Source organism: Osmia lignaria, chromosome 3, assembly GCF_051020975.1.
Source record: "Osmia lignaria lignaria isolate PbOS001 chromosome 3, iyOsmLign1, whole genome shotgun sequence".
Classification (NCBI taxonomy): domain Eukaryota; kingdom Metazoa; phylum Arthropoda; class Insecta; order Hymenoptera; family Megachilidae; genus Osmia; species Osmia lignaria.
In genome coordinates, this window is record NC_135034.1 from 11,094,142 (window position 1) to 11,110,196 (window position 16,055).

The 16,055-nt window shown below is 37.4% G+C and overlaps 3 protein-coding genes across 7 annotated transcripts in view; 2 read left to right on the forward strand and 1 right to left on the reverse strand.

Moving 5' to 3' along the window:
- plx (PTB_TBC1D1_like and TBC domain-containing protein plx) overlaps positions 1 to 4,297 on the reverse strand; it is a 23,105-nt gene extending 18,808 nt beyond the window's left edge. Inside the window, exon 1 of one of the 2 annotated variants that reach the window (XM_034332631.2) lies at positions 3,937 to 4,297. The gene's annotated coding sequence lies outside the window, so the exon portion shown is untranslated. Of the gene's footprint in view, positions 1 to 2,447; positions 2,658 to 3,936 lie in introns of those variants that run through there. The other variant, XM_034332632.2, reaches the window with a different exon arrangement.
- Positions 4,298 to 4,504: 207 nt separating this feature from the next.
- On the forward strand, positions 4,505 to 7,010 carry Elp3 (elongator complex protein 3). The gene is made up of 9 exons (XM_034332637.2): positions 4,505 to 4,677; positions 4,761 to 5,002; positions 5,086 to 5,289; positions 5,363 to 5,616; positions 5,682 to 5,871; positions 5,945 to 6,162; positions 6,248 to 6,508; positions 6,576 to 6,757; positions 6,817 to 7,010. Exons 1-9 carry the CDS (start codon positions 4,659 to 4,661, stop codon positions 6,900 to 6,902), a joined length of 1,656 nt encoding a protein of 551 aa, XP_034188528.1. The 5' UTR covers positions 4,505 to 4,658; the 3' UTR covers positions 6,903 to 7,010.
- Positions 7,011 to 7,132: 122 nt separating this feature from the next.
- BtbVII (BTB-protein-VII) lies at positions 7,133 to 15,490 on the forward strand. Of its 4 annotated transcripts, none has more exons than XM_076693352.1 (6): positions 7,133 to 7,475; positions 8,015 to 8,368; positions 8,447 to 8,800; positions 8,900 to 9,029; positions 13,102 to 13,646; positions 13,756 to 15,490. In XM_076693352.1, the coding sequence occupies exons 2-6, from the start codon at positions 8,057 to 8,059 to the stop codon at positions 14,011 to 14,013; spliced, it is 1,599 nt and encodes a 532-aa protein (XP_076549467.1). In that variant the 5' UTR covers positions 7,133 to 7,475; positions 8,015 to 8,056; the 3' UTR covers positions 14,014 to 15,490. The 4 variants fall into 4 exon arrangements, with proteins under 4 accessions (XP_076549467.1, XP_076549470.1, XP_076549468.1 ...); XM_076693353.1 differs by lacking the exon at positions 7,133 to 7,475 and adding an exon at positions 7,530 to 7,833; XM_076693354.1 differs by lacking the exon at positions 7,133 to 7,475 and adding an exon at positions 7,530 to 7,760.
- The last annotated feature ends 565 nt before the right edge of the window (positions 15,491 to 16,055 follow it).

Consider the following 16,055-nt stretch of genomic DNA (forward strand, 5'->3'; position numbering starts at 1 on the left):
GTCCTTCGAGTTATGGAACAAATGTCAGCAGTTCTTTCATATTAAAATAAAGAGTCTCGGTTGCGATACGTTTGTTCAGCGAATCTTTGCCAGCAATTATTCGTTCCATTCATAGAAAAATATCTATTCACCCTCGGATGATGTTGAAGTTCAATGACAACGATGGCTTTCCTCGTGTTCGTTCATTTTACGAATTACCCTTAACATATAAATTGATTGGCCGCGTTTCAGCAACGGATAAATATTGTTGCCCGTCGATCAAAGTTTCGACAACGAAACGCAGCCCTGCCGAAAATAGAATCACGTACGAACATAGACGTGAGTGCATCGTGCGAGTTATGTAAGCGATGCACGTGTGCAACGAATGTCGATACGACGGGAACGGTTATTAAACGAGAAAGGCTCGATAGATTTCTTTGCTTAATCTTCCGAAATAATCGGTGAGAAAAATTAAGTATTTAATATTTGCTGTTAGAAAGATTTCTAGCGAGACGCGAAATGAATAACGCGAAAGAAGAATTCCAATGTCGTGTAACTACGACATTATGGTCGTCTGTTACATATCAACGGGTGTACCCGTTAAACGCAATGCACGCTCCTTAAGTCTCGATAACTTTGCTCAACGGACAATCAACACGACATTCCAATTTCGTCACGGAATTGAGTTTCAGAACTGTATCGATCCGTGTCGAGCAATTGGATAGTGTCCATCGATCTTTCAGATTTACTTTGATATAGTGGTTCTCAATTGATGATCACTAGGATAGCTGAGAGTAATCGATTTTTCGGGCAATTATTTACATAATTTGCCTCTAGGCATCCCCGAGGAGAATGACCCTATGTACAACGGGGCGCAAAAGTATTCGGACACCGTTTAAAAATGACTTCAAATTTTTTGTGAAGCTGTACAAATTAACTTACAATGGTACTGAATACTTTTGCGGCCCACTGTATATATTTGAATTAATATCCCGAGTGCTTTATAAAAATGGTAAATAAAAGATAATTGTCCGGGAATATTAAAAAATTTCACGAGACAGCTATTTCGAGTGGTCGTACAACTGTTCGCTGAGAGAGAAACAATAAACGTGAATTAATGGTAGATGTCTGTTGAACGTCATTCAAATTAATCCTCTTTCTATCTAGATTCCATGCAATACGATAGGACGCTTAAACGTAAATCCTCGAGGCTTAACAAGAAATTCATGGTCAGCCAAGAGTGTCCCACTTTCCGTCAATGTTCCACGCACATACGCGGCGACGTTTTATCTGTCGCGCACGTGTGGGCGTGCACGGGGCATAACACTGAACATTCCCCGGTAAGCGCAACGACGCGCAGCGTGCTACTTCGGTGAACAAAGATGCAAATTCCATAATATACGTAGAGCGTATAATATTCAGCATGGTGATCCAAAAAGAGAGGTAAAACGAGACGAAGGATGGGAATAATAAGCCTACCCGGTTGGTTATACGAAACCTTGCCGTACTCGCGCGAGCAAAGGAAACTTTGCAATTATAATTTTCCGACCAACAACGTTGCCTCGACCAGCGTCAATTGTTGTATAGATAAGATATTGAACAAGTAACTGCTAGCTATTTCAATTTACGTAAGAATCAACCGTTCTAAAGAGATCTTGCAACGGGTTGTTCCTTTTTAACCGATAGTAGGCAGTTTTTTATATTTTTAGCGATTACGAGAGGATCGCCCACATCTCAGTGTCAATAAATTCGGAGGTTACACCGTTACTACATCTGGTAAGGGGAGCAAACACTGTTCCCAACTAATTATCTTAAAACGTTCCACACTTAAAATCGTACAGCCAGATCGATCCCTTATCGAGCTGGGCGTTGGCGTATGGAAACGATAATATGACGAATTACCAATATGCGTATAAGTCCATCATCCGTGTAACGTGTTATTTGAATAAAACAACCGCGCGATAATAATCGTGGAACGCTTTGATACGTACCAAGTACCTGTTGGACGGTACTTACTTATTTATCAATACAAGTCGCGTTCACTTAACCGTGGCGTAATGAACAATAACCTGAACGAAATTTAATCCTTCCAGGACGATAACCCACATCGTGCATTGGTATCATTCGATAGAGTCGTATCGATATAGTTTTTAGAAACACCGGTGTAATATCGAGCCGAAATGATTCATCCGGAAGATAAAGATGAAAAGATGCACCTGAGCGCGTCTTACCAAACCGAGCTAAAAATACAACTTTCTCAATACGATTGTCAAATAATCAAAGAACGACACTATTTTCTAAACCCATCGAGATAACAGGGGATTACATGAATTTTGAAACGATTATATCGACACACCTTATACTCGTCGTTGCTCGATTTTAATCAATCATCCCACGAGGGATTTTTGAAACTAAATTCCGCAGTTAAGCTGGTTAAGCTATGGTCCTTGTTAATACAAGGAGCTTACCTGAACGGAGATCCTCGCGACACAATTCCCTCAGGATCTCCTCGAGAACACTACACACTACCTACGGACTTCCGTATAGACAATCCTGGAGTCACTTAACAGGAATGACGTAAACACAGTGACACGGGATCACGAATTGATAGGCTCGCGTACTGCGTGAACGGGTCCGGTGCCATTCGTACGACGGCAGCTAATGGTAGCGAGACGATACCCGTAACGATCGTTAAGGACAAACTTAATAATAGTAGCCGGATATTTGCTGCAGATCGCGAGTCGTCCAATTGGCCGGTCGGAGACGAATTCATGACTACTAGCCACTTTGCGAATATATTGTTCAACGCCGAGCCAAAATCAAGTATATTCGTTTCACGACCGAACAAAGACACCGCATGGACGTTTATATTCTTTGATAAACACTAACAATAAGTGAATCAGAATTTTCGCCGAGAGGTCATTGGACATAATTTCCAGTCGGTAATCAAGATCTCTGCACGACGCACCCGGTGCGTCGCGTAAATATCGTGTTATCTTTATCGATGCTCAAAAAGCAAGATAAGATGAAAATGAATTTTATAACTATCGTTTTGCATTAAGAGATAATTATGATGTAATTAGAAATTATATATTATATCGATAGAAGTCATCGAACTTGGTGCGTTACTTTCCACTTGCACGTTGCTTAAGTGAGAGTCAGAAAATTAGATTTACATGCAAAATTTCATAAATAATGGAAAATTCTTACGTAAAAAAAAAGAATAATAATAAATTACGAGTTTCATGTTTTGCGTCTATGTAATGTATATGCGTCAGATTGAATTTCGAGACTTTCAGCTTTCGAGAGTGAAAGATATTATCTTACTGCTTGATAATGCGCAATGAAATGAAAACAATCACTCTTAGCAAAGAATTCTGTCAACTCGAGGAAACGTAATCAAGATCGGAGACAGGAAGTGTCGTATTGTGTAAGTTTAACTGCGAAAAGGATAATACAGTTACACATATATAATTGTATACATTTGGTAAAGAAATTATAGTTATAAAATTATTAAATTTAAAGAATTGTTAACACACGTATGCCTTTGTATGAAAACTGAAAGCTCAATGTAAATACATATGTCAAACCACTACAGTATCAGGACTACTATATTGCAATAGCGAACGTTAGTTTCCCTTTTTGTTTATATAACAACGTAACATTATGCATGACATATCTTCGGTAGCGGTACACAACGTACAATTACTTAAAATCTTACTCTTTTTCAACGAAATATCAAACCGAATCAGTTGTTATTTAACGCGCCAATTATGCAATGCAGAATTGCATTACAAGTGACATTTTCACTCATAATATCATTGATCTTAAACTCTTTTATCCAGCAGCAGTGTAATGCGATAAAATTATGAGAAATAAAGTATTGTATATTAAGAAATTTCGTACGAAGGACCTAACCTAAATTCTAACCCGTGCCATTTTAAGGAATTCACTTACCCCCTCGCGATTTGGCGCCAGGATACCTCACAGCCTTTCCCTCGACTGTCGCTTGTCCAGATTCGTACAAAATGTCTTCGCATCTAACGTTCACCGATCCACTCCTTGGTTGACATTTTTGTTCTCGTTGTGTGTTTGTTAGAACGCTGATTAAACACGCGGTAATTCGTTCCTGCCGAATTGCGCGTCCAAGATTGACTCGTATTTAAACTAACACTCATCACAACACGAACCGTTCCAACGCGAGCGACAACGTTCACTGAGCAACAGCAACAGCGGTGTCACCACGGATGAGATATAGGATAGACTGATCACTTTGCATAAGTTCGGCTCACCCAAACTGAAATACCGACAATTTCGAAAGTGTTCTCTGAGCAGACTCGTTCCGCACTCTATCAACTTATGAAGGAACAATAAGGTAGTTGTGCCATGCATGCTCTACCGAGGTATGGTAAGAGAAGAACTAGTAAAACAGACAACTGTTATATCAACTGTGGAAACCAAATCTTGGGGTACCGCGTACCCCAAAAATGGCGTCCCATCGGTAACAAAGGCATGTTTAGTCTTCTTGGATCTGTAGTCACTGGTTATATACACGAAAGGCAAAAATATACGAATAGGAGTAATAATACCATGTGGGATTTACTGGTTAAACATTTTTAAGCTGTCAGACAAGACACTGAATATATTATCATTGTTAAAGGTTGTTTCAAATTGTTAACATGGTTCGAAAGAAACGAGGCAAGTTCCTATACTTCAACCTAAACCATTTATACTAGAAAGGAAAGCAATTATTTTATTAAATGCATTCTATTCCTTTTTAGAATTTGAGCAAAGTAAAGAGGAACGTATGGTTATGACTATAGGGGAGATTATCCAGGAACTTTTGAAAGCACATCAAGCAAACAGAGATGTTGATTTAAATAAATTAAAAACTAGAATTGCTTCCAAGTATGGCTTAGAATCCTCACCTAGATTAGTTGATATCATATCAGCTGTACCTAGTGATGCAAGAAGTATATTGGTACCAAAATTAAAAGCAAAACCTATTAGGACTGCTAGTGGAGTTAGTATTCTAAAGTATTATGTAGTTAAGAATATTTTTATAATTACCATATATTCAAAAGTATGGTTTTCAAATTACAACAGATAGCTGTTGTGGCTGTAATGTGCAAGCCACATAGATGTCCTCACATCAATATGACAGGGAATGTTTGTGTATATTGTCCTGGTGGACCTGACTCTGATTTTGAATATTCTACTCAATCATATACTGGTTATGAACCAACATCAATGAGAGCCATACGTGCAAGGTACAATCCATTTCTACAAACCAGACATCGTGTTGAACAGGTAGAACCAATCAGCAATTAAATGTCTTTGCAGAACCAAAATTGTACTAAATAATAAATGAAAAATATTCCAGTTGAAGCAATTAGGACACAGTGTAGACAAAATTGAATTTATCGTTATGGGAGGGACTTTCATGGCTTTGCCAGAAGATTACAGAGACTATTTCATTCGAAATTTACACGACGCATTGTCTGGCCATGTCAGCAGCAATGTTGATGAAGCGGTAAAATATTCCGAACGAAGTCGAACGAAATGTATTGGAATCACTATAGAAACTAGACCTGACTATTGTCTTAAAAAACACCTATCCGATATGTTACGTTACGGGTATGTATACCGTAGTATTATTCATGAAACGAATCTTATATTTGAGGAGAAAAATTTTGATGTAGGTGTACCCGTTTAGAAGTTGGCGTACAGTCGGTATACGAAGATGTGGCACGAGATACTAACAGAGGACATACTGTTCGTGCAGTATGCGAGAGCTTTCAATTATCAAAGGATGCTGGTTTCAAAGTAATAGCACACATGATGCCTGATTTACCAAATGTTGATATTGAAAGAGATGTCAATCAATTTATTGTAAGTGAAATTTCTTAGTAAATTACCTGGGAAATTTTTAAGATCTTTCATTTCAAAGTTTGTTTTGTCTTAGGAATTTTTTGAAAATCCTGCTTTCAGAGCAGACGGATTAAAAATTTATCCTACACTCGTTATACGAGGTACGGGTTTGTACGAATTATGGAAAACTGGAAGGTACAAAAGTTATTCACCAAGTGTATTGGTGGATCTTATAGCGCGTATTTTGGCTCTGATACCACCTTGGACTCGTGTATATCGTGTACAAAGAGATATACCTATGCCTTTAGTCAGGTAACATTAATTAGAGTACATACATGTATGTTACTTCTACTTTATAACATTCTTATTTTGCTGAAACCTAATTGTTAATATATAGCTCGGGTGTAGAACATGGAAATTTGCGTGAATTAGCATTGGCAAGAATGAAAGACTTGGGAACTGATTGTCGAGATGTTAGAACTCGTGAAGTGGGAATCCAAGAAATACACCATAAAATACAACCTTACGAAGTGGAACTTATACGTCGCGATTATGTTGCTAATTGTGGATGGGAAACATTTTTGTCGTACGAAGATCCAACGCAAGATATTTTAGTTGGATTATTGAGATTGAGGAAATGTTCCAATGAGACATTTAGGTAAAACAGCAATTAACGAAAAAATTAAAAGTAAAAAACAATTGTATCAGTCGAGTGCATTTTACAGACCAGAACTTAAAGATAGATGCTCGATAGTGAGAGAACTTCACGTTTATGGCAGCGTCGTTCCTGTAAATGCCCGTGATCCTACAAAGTTTCAACATCAAGGTTTTGGAATGTTATTAATGGAAGAAGCTGAACGGATAGCCAGAGAAGAACATCAGTCACACAAAATAGCTGTTATATCAGGTATGAATTTTAATGAAACTAATCATTTCCTAGTCATTGATATATTCATGTCTGTTTAGGCGTTGGAACAAGGAACTATTACAGAAAAATGGGTTACGAACTGGATGGTCCATACATGTCCAAAATGCTTATAGATTGTAAATAAGTGCCTACTAGTTCATGTAATAAAAACAGTGTAATTATTTTCTCAACTTCTATCTAAGGAAACGAAATCTGTAATTACATTTAAATTAAAGTCTTGTACAAGTGTTTTATATCTGTCTTTGTTTCTTTATCCACGTAGACATTGAAAATACCGACAAAATTTCCATGATATAAAAGATGGTCGTGCTTGACAGATTCTCGATAGATGTCTCTATAAGTTGGCCGCTATATTGATCAAGTTAAATTTTCTAAGGACGCATGTTGATAAGATCGCGTATTTGTCGACTGTATAAGAAATTTGTTACGATATCAACATCCGTCGTGAGAATTTTTGTGAGGTTCACCATCGCGCGCCATTGTACGATCGTAATTTTTCGTTTATGACGTCATTTGTGAATTACACAAGCGTCATCGCTCAATCTGTTGTGGAAAATTTCATCGAATTCATGGCAGCACCGACTAACTCTGTTTTTCCTAATAAAAATTAAAACGGCGGATTTTTCAACCATATTGTACCGTTCAGTGAACGTTGCCTACAGTGGTTTCGTTCCCCCGAGAATCCCGTTTGAACGAAGTGAGCAATTCTATTTGCCTATATTTTTCCGTGATCATCTTCATGCAAATCTATATTTGTTATACTAAGCGATTCTAACTGTATTGTTAAGCGGTTTTTCTTTTATTTTCGCATTTTAATAACGCTATACTATACCCTTTGATGATTCGGCAAATAGTTTCTGTATTTTTCGAGAATGACAACTTGACCGCAAGATGAACCGACGAATTTCATTCGAGCTTTTGGCATTATCGAGTTTCCCGATCTAGTTTAGACACGTTTAAACATCGCTATGAGTTTAAAAAAGTTCCGTTCTTTTACGAGTAATAACAAGCATTTCGTTGACAGTTTGTTTACACTTGATGCCATTTTTTTTAACGTCAGTCACCAACACATTATCATAAGTTACTTGCTCTTTTTTTTTTAATACACCTATGTTGGGAAATATGTAAAATACTTAATGCTTACAAAGAAAAATGTTTTTAAAATAAATTTAAGGATATTTTATAGTTCTATGTTTACCCAGTTTATAAGGAACTAAATAATGAATAATTTTGCAGGTTTAATTATCGCTTTTGGCTGTAACTTGGCAACTTGCTGAAATGTCGATGCAACAGTTTTGTTTACGATGGAACAACCATCAGCCAAACTTTATTTCTGTATTTTCAAGTCTGTTGAACAATGAAACATTGGTAGACGTAACATTGGCTGCTGAAGGAAGACACCTACAGGCACACAAAGTTGTATTGTCTGCCTGCAGCACATATTTCCAATCATTGTTTACTGTGAATCCATGTCAGCATCCGATTGTCATATTGAAGGATGTAAAATTTTCTGATTTAAAAATCATGGTTGACTTTATGTACTATGGTGAGGTGAACATATCACAGGATCAATTACCATCAATTATAAAGGTACATAGATACTTATAAAAATTTCTATATTTGAAGAAGTATTGCTAATCATATTCTATTTATCCTTTCCTATCATAGACTGCAGAGAGTTTGAAAATAAAAGGACTGGCAGAAATGCATACCGCTTCTTTAACCAAATGGCCGAGTGGTAGCAGCGAGCCTGGAGGAGGAGATCGCGGCGAATCTTGTTCACCTAGTCCCTCTCCGTTATCACCTTCTTTTAGAAGGAAGAGGTTAAGGAAATCATCCACAGGCTCAACATCTGGGTCTGGTGACAAACCAGAAGAGATGAATGAAATCACTTTAGTCGCTACTAATATCGTAAAACCAGAACCATTAATAGTGTCTCAAGAAAGCGGAGAGAGTCTAAGAAGACCGATAAATACTAGTACCGAATCTCAAGGAAGCATAGATGAAGATCAGATATCAATTGTAAGCAAAATTCCACTATAGCGATGCTTCTAACTGTACTGTAGATTTTTTTGCGATACCACGATGTTAAGGGAGGGATTTTAGTAAAATTTATTTCAGATGAGTAACATGGAGAACAGTTCCGCAACAACGCCAGCACAAAGCGATGGATCTTTACAAGACGTGAGTCAACAATCAGGAGGAAATGTGGCGCAAAGTTCGCTTTCTTCGCAACCACCTGCGCATCAAGGTAAGTAATTCTTTACCGTGCGTTTAGTTGATCTACATACTGAAGTGCAATATATATAAAAATTAGTAGCAGGAAAAAGTATTGAAATCAATTTCAGGTAGCAGTTTCTTTAAGGAAGCACATGTAATAATACAGAGTATTTATGGAATTATAATTTGCTGATAGAACAGTCTTTTGATTGTACTATAAAAGAATTTTCAATACTACTGTAATTTTTATCACACCAATTTTAGAAACCCTACCTTTCTTATTTGTGCACAAACGGCAATAATTTAATTTGAAACATGCATGATGTCTTTCTCTCACACAGTTACCCTGCTAGTTTCGTAGTTGAGCGCGATCTATAGCAAGTGTGGTGGGTATTGAAAGTGCATGTCGACAAGTGAAATTTATACACATTATATGCTGGCACAGATGCGTTTAAATGTACTGCACAAGGAAAATCAACAGACGTTTGACATGAAAATAGAGCGAAAATTGAGGAAAAAGTGAAAATTAGTAGTGTAAAGTTTCAATTAAGGCTAGTCTCATTCATAAAATTCACCATGGTACACAGATACATAGCACACAATGTATAGAAAAAAAAAAAGAAAAATGTTCTTTTAGAGGACAGTCAAATTGGGTCTTTAACATTGTTGAGTGTGTATGTGTGCCTTGCTCTGTCCTTTAATTTGGTGAAGTGGTACACACTTGTTTTCCTGTACTTCAAATAAATAAATAAATGAATAAATAATGTGCTTTAAAATGTATCTGTGCCATGCCATAAGATTCTGCTCTTAATATTCCCATATATATATATCATTATTTTCACAGACCTTTTTTACAAATACTTCTTCATTCTTTTCTGCTTAAAGCTTAGCATTGTTTTTTTTTTTCTTTTCACACACAGTAGCATTTCATATGGATTAGATAATTTTTTTTCCAATTCTATAATTTTACTTCTACTAAATAATTATTGCCGAATTGCCTTTTTAATTTCTAATAAATAATATCACCTACTTATTATGCGACACAAATATTTAATTTCACTTTGCCTAACTCTGTTGAATAGTTCTGTTATTTAAGAGAGATAAGGTGTTTCATTGAAAAAAAAAAAAAAAAAAAAAATACATCTCATACACGTAATTAGTTAAAAAGAAAAGACATCTATAGTCTGTATGAAACTAATTCCTGTGCTCTGACCAAAGTATGAACCGGTCTGTTCCACAGGATTGCAATGGACTATTATGGAGCATACATATCCACGTTTCGCTCTGTCCTCGTGTCAAACGAATCTGTCGATCCAAGCGTCATCAGCTTTTACCACGCCCGAAATAACAGCCTCCTCGGCGATCAGCGATCAGTACTCTGGTACCAGCACGACTGGTTCCAGTTGCGCCCTGACGAATTACCCGAACTCCTCCCACGGGACGTTGCAGCACGCGTCGTCGGGCGGCCCTTCACCGTCGGCACAGTGTCCCAGTAACTGCCAGAGTCCTTGTGCCAGCCCGCAGACCGCAATTAAGAGGAAAAGGTCAACGAATCCGCAGGCGGATGAGAACTTTATCAGGGCGTTAGACGCAGTACGTTACGGTGGTATAGGGTTCTGTAAAGCTGCACGTATGTTCGGTGTGAACAATCGAACACTTTGGCTCGAGTATAAAAAGCGTGGTTACCCGAACAATCGGCCGAGCTTGAAGTCAAGGGTCAAGCAAGAAGTGAATTCCTCACCGCCCCCAGCCCAATCGGCGCAACCGGTTAATTCGCAGAGCCCTACGCCTATGGGACCTCCCACTACACCGCATAGTACACACAATACCCACAGCACGCATACCATGCTGACCACTCATAGTCCTCATACAATGTTAAGTGGTTACATCGATAGCAGGCATACAGATTATGCGTTGCCAAGTACCACGATGCCGATCAATTTACACGGTGTCAATTACAACGCGATGTGAACCGGCCACGATCAGCCGCACGTGACTAATTGTATAGACGAGCTTGAAAAGTATTAGATCAACGTGTCTGCGAGGCTGAGTTACACGGCTGGAAAAGAAGGATTGATATTTGTTGAGCGTCGAACGAACAGAAACACACGATCTTCGAATGTTCTTGTACTCGAGTACACTTGGGTACAAGTTAGACTCTCCTTGCTTCAAAGTTAACGTAGGGGAAGGAGGTTCTCCCAAAGTTCTTCCAAAGTGCCTCCACCCTCTAAGCTTACACTTATTGTTAGTCAGATGGAGTCTACGTTGTACCAGAGTGTACTTTGCAAGCTTGTGGTATGATACAGAGATCTCTAGTTAAAAGGGGACATTACAAAATGTTGTATTTTATACTTTGCAGAGATTTTTTTTTTTTATAATAGGGTACACCTATGTAAATGTTGTACAGCTAAGAGCTCGTGGACTATCAATTTTATTTCATTCTTGTGTAGACAGCTGGTTACCTGTTTCTATACTTCCTCTGACAATTTTTTATGTCTTCGTTAAAATTAGAAGCTGTTACGAGTTCTTAGCGTACAACAACAATGCATTTGTGTTAATAGTAACGTCCAGTACTGGATGTTTCGGCAGACGGATATAAGTTCCGGAATAGGTTCCTTTAGTTTAAACGATATCGTTTGAAAATTGAAATTAACACCATGTGATAGGGAACACGGTGGTGACCGTGTGACGCGAACGAATATATTTGCTTGTTTGTGATTCAAATATTTATAGACATTGATCACTTTTTTAAAATTTTTTTAAATCGATTTTAACGAGGATAGTCGATATGTAATCTAAAGTTGGTGCAATAATCGGCCCTTTGCGTGCACAAAGTGCCGCGGATAGTGAAACTATTTTACTTTACCAACTTTAGTCCGTACACAACGTCGTATAAACTTTTGTACATAGTGAATAAAGTAGCGGTACGATATACTTACTAGTTAAATATAAAAAAAAAAAAATATATCAATGTGTATTTGCACAGCAAAGTGATCGAGGTCAATACATGTATTACAACCAATTGTTGGGTATTGAACTTGTATGAAATCTTGTATGGTAATTCTGTTCTATTTAAGAAATTCCATTTTTTACATGGGGTGTATTATAAAATTTTCTTGAAATTTCTACGCTTTGTCCATGTATTTATTTATTAAGAATTTTATTAGTGTAGAAAGCATTTTAATTGAATACTTTTTATCTTAATCGTTCTCTGGAATTGTAATACACCCTATATACAGATGCAACAAACTACAGGGTATAATATAAACGTGCAGATTCATATTAGTTAAAAGTGTAGAATCCCAGTTTTAATTTCTTGATAATCGTGGAAAAGCGAAGCATCGTTTAAACATTATTACTTCTATCGTTTATATGTGTAATATTAATTTGTACAAAAGTATTTTTCTATTCTATCCATTAATCTACGAAGGAAAAACAATAAAGTAATGCATGTATTGAGATAGAGTTACGATAAGAAAACCTATCATTGTCTATAAGAGAATTTATTTTTTAATTTTATTTTAATTAATGATTTGAAAGATATTTAGAACACGATTTTATTCTTTTATCTCGCGTAATAATGAAAAATATCCAACCCATTGTTATCCTTGTTCTTTTGTTTTTTTAAAAAATATTTGTACAAAACGATAGATATAAATATAGGATGTTAAAAAAAAAAAAATGTTGATAGCAATGTATACTCTTACACACTGATATTTCATCCCCGAAAGTAAGAGGGAGGAAATGAAAAGAAATGAATTTAAATTACTATCGAATTTTATAATGCAGAGGCTCGAGTTTTAATGTGTCAGTGTTATGTATAACGCCTGTAATAAATCACCTGAAGGAAGAATATTATTTAAACTTATTTCTGGTCAGTTTTATCGAGATTTTTTCATTTAACGATACATCTGTGCCCGCATATTAAACGTTACAAATTCTCTGTTCACTTAGATAGTTAAATCCAAAAGCAATAATTTGATTTGCCAAAAGAATCATAGAAGAAATTAACAATTTCCTGCACGTTAAAATCTTCCCTTTGCCCATCAATGATTTCTCTAATTCAGAATGTTCACCCCCAGCTATGCATCTTTCAATTGCAGTAGCCTGCAGGCAAACAGGAGTGAAGAGGTGTCGTCTGTTGACCCGTCAGCCCCGTGTGAAGAAGGAGCCGAATCACCTGTCACCAGATAGCGAGACGTCCCCGCACATTGTGCCATCGTCGGGGCACACTACGCCCACCCTGACTCTACCGCAGAGTTCGAGAACAATGGAGGAGACACGAATCTGTCCGTCGCCACCGCAATCGATGCCGGTGAACCAAGCCAGCAGCCTGTTGACGGTCTCCACCTCGACGAACCTGTTGACCGTGCCTCAACCATCCTACCTGATGAAACAACACTCTCATCCGATCCTATCTAGTCAACAACAGTCTACCAGCGGTAATTACTGGATTCACAGGCAGCATTCGAATCCAGAGCTACCCGGGAGGACCATCAGCCCCTCCATAGTAGTGGAACCTGCGCCTGTCGTCAAAAAGGAAGAGGACAGCTCGGAGGAGCCTAACATCATCACTGACACCGGAGGTTCGACCTCTGGACTCAGAGTGAAGACCTCGGAACTTAGAAGAAGCTCCTCCTCTCCTCAGGTATGGAATATGGTTATGAAAGAGGTGCAAGTATTAAACCTGGGCACCTAGGGAAATCTGGTATCTCCTATTCTTCTCCAACACTAAACTTATTTTAAATTTCTTACAGACTCCAATTAGGGAATCAAGGGAAAGCACAGGGGATCAACGTCTAGGACACTGTCCAGTGTTACGTCTAGGTCCAGCACTGAGCTGTAACCACTGTTGGAAGACCACGGACTCCCATGGCAGGACACTACGAAGGAAAACGAAGTACCATTGTCCAGAGTGCCAGTCCAACCTCTGCCTGGTACCCTGTTTTCAAGAATACCACGAACAACGTCGAGAGCTGAAGCTGAAACCTCTACCGAAAACCAGTTCCGTCTAATGCGTCCCTGTTTTGTAAATCTTGTTTGGTCAATCCTGAACAACACACATGCTTCGAATGTGTGAGAGAAAAGAGTGTTGATCATTGATCGACTCTGTTGAGACTCTATGGTGTCTTTTTAAGGTGCTCGTAGGCCTTGATTGTGAAAGATACTTATAATGAAATTGATTTTGGAAATTTTATGAGACCAGTCGATGGATAAGTCTCTGAGGATCGGTATCTTCGATAAGAGCTGATTGTCGTTTGCCTTACCAGATGATATTTTCAGAAACGAAGATGAATTGACTAGATAACGAAAGTTCCTAAGGATATTAGCAAATTGACACCAAAAATAATTGTAAATTATTCATTCGTCTATGATTCGAGGTACCCGCTTGTGAATCAGTTCCGAGTTGCAATTATTTTTTAATGGTGTACCGAATTCTTTTAATTATTTATTTCTATTGTAAACTCGAACTGACATTTCCGAGGAACCTCTTTCCATAATTGTTGAATAAATGAAATCGTTGTAATGTTCTTCGATGGGGATGTAAACGATACATGGAATAATAAACAAATGAAGAAGCATATTGCTAGCCTTACAGTTTCAGAGAAGAATTTTCCAAGGAGCAAATATTGTATGTTTGAGGGAAACCTGGAGGTCCTTTGAGGATATTGAGCGCAGCAAATATTAAGACCGAAGGACGAGGGGTTGGTTTTCTTAGAACTGAAACGAAGCCACAGTGAAATATTCGTCAGAGGAGCGTCATATTTTTCCTCCAACGAATTAACCACGTATTTCACTTTATTTCTGGCTACGGTTTTCCATTTGCAACTGTCGAATCGTCCTTATATTAAATGTAAAGGAGGGTGCAATATATAGAATTGAATTTTATTTAAGGACAGATGTTTCGAGGAGAGGAAATACGAGTGTACAGAACGTTTTATGTAAATCTAATTATCCAAAAGAAAGTAAAGATAACAGATTATTTATAACGATCTTTAAAGTACTGCTAACAAAAGTCTTTTAACAGGAAACGAAGTCATTGAAACAGCTGATCCTCTGAAGTTACTTTGAGCAGTGTAATCTTTGTCTTATGAAATCTCACTGGAATTGTTTAACGATCATAAAACGTTCTGTAATCTTGTACAATATGTACTTGTTGTTTATAGTCTGTCGGAAATGAATTAATCGCTTAAGGAAGAAAACTTTTGCGTATAATGACGTTAAGCCGTTCATTAATTTTCGACAGATTATATTATTGTATCTATAAAACGATTAATGTATTTCTATACGCGTGTAAATAACCGTATCGCTTGGATGTAAATATTTTTATCGACTTCCGGTTTCGACGGAAGCCTCGAATGAATATTGATAAAGAAGAACCGCATTTTTGATATTACACAATGTGACGACAGTCTCCATCGGAGATACGTGTATTTTATGCATTTACTCGGCCAGAGGAGTTTGGAATGATTGCCCTCTTTTTTTTTTAAAGCAACGAATAAAAGAGGCAAGAGAATATAGTTTTCTATAGACGAAGAAACGTTGTCTTTAATTTTTGGACTTTGTCGAAGATAAGAAGTATTTTGCACCCGTTTGCAAGATTTTATTACAGAGATGATAGATATATGTATATGTATATTTGTTAAAAAAATGAAAATGAAAAAAATTCAGAAGTTGAGATTTTTGAAAAACGATGAATCGTCTTTCATCGACCCGAGAGGAATACCTTTTCGTTCCGAATCAAGGGACTTCGTAATGTCCTATACCCTGAGGAAGAGCTTAGCACCCAGAAGATGTATTTTTTCTCCCATCGAGTCCGTGTCTGCGAACGATACGTTCCCCAGTCACATAATCGCGCACCTCGATGATAAACACGAGAGGATGTAGCATACATGCAATATATATTTTTTGTCAGCGAACATACTGTAACGACAGTTGTATGGAGTAATTACATTTTATGTAAACCTAGAATAAGATTCATAAGTGAACGAAATAAAAGAACGTGATCCAATATTATCTTGTAAAATATTTCACCTATCAAACAAATCCTAAAAAA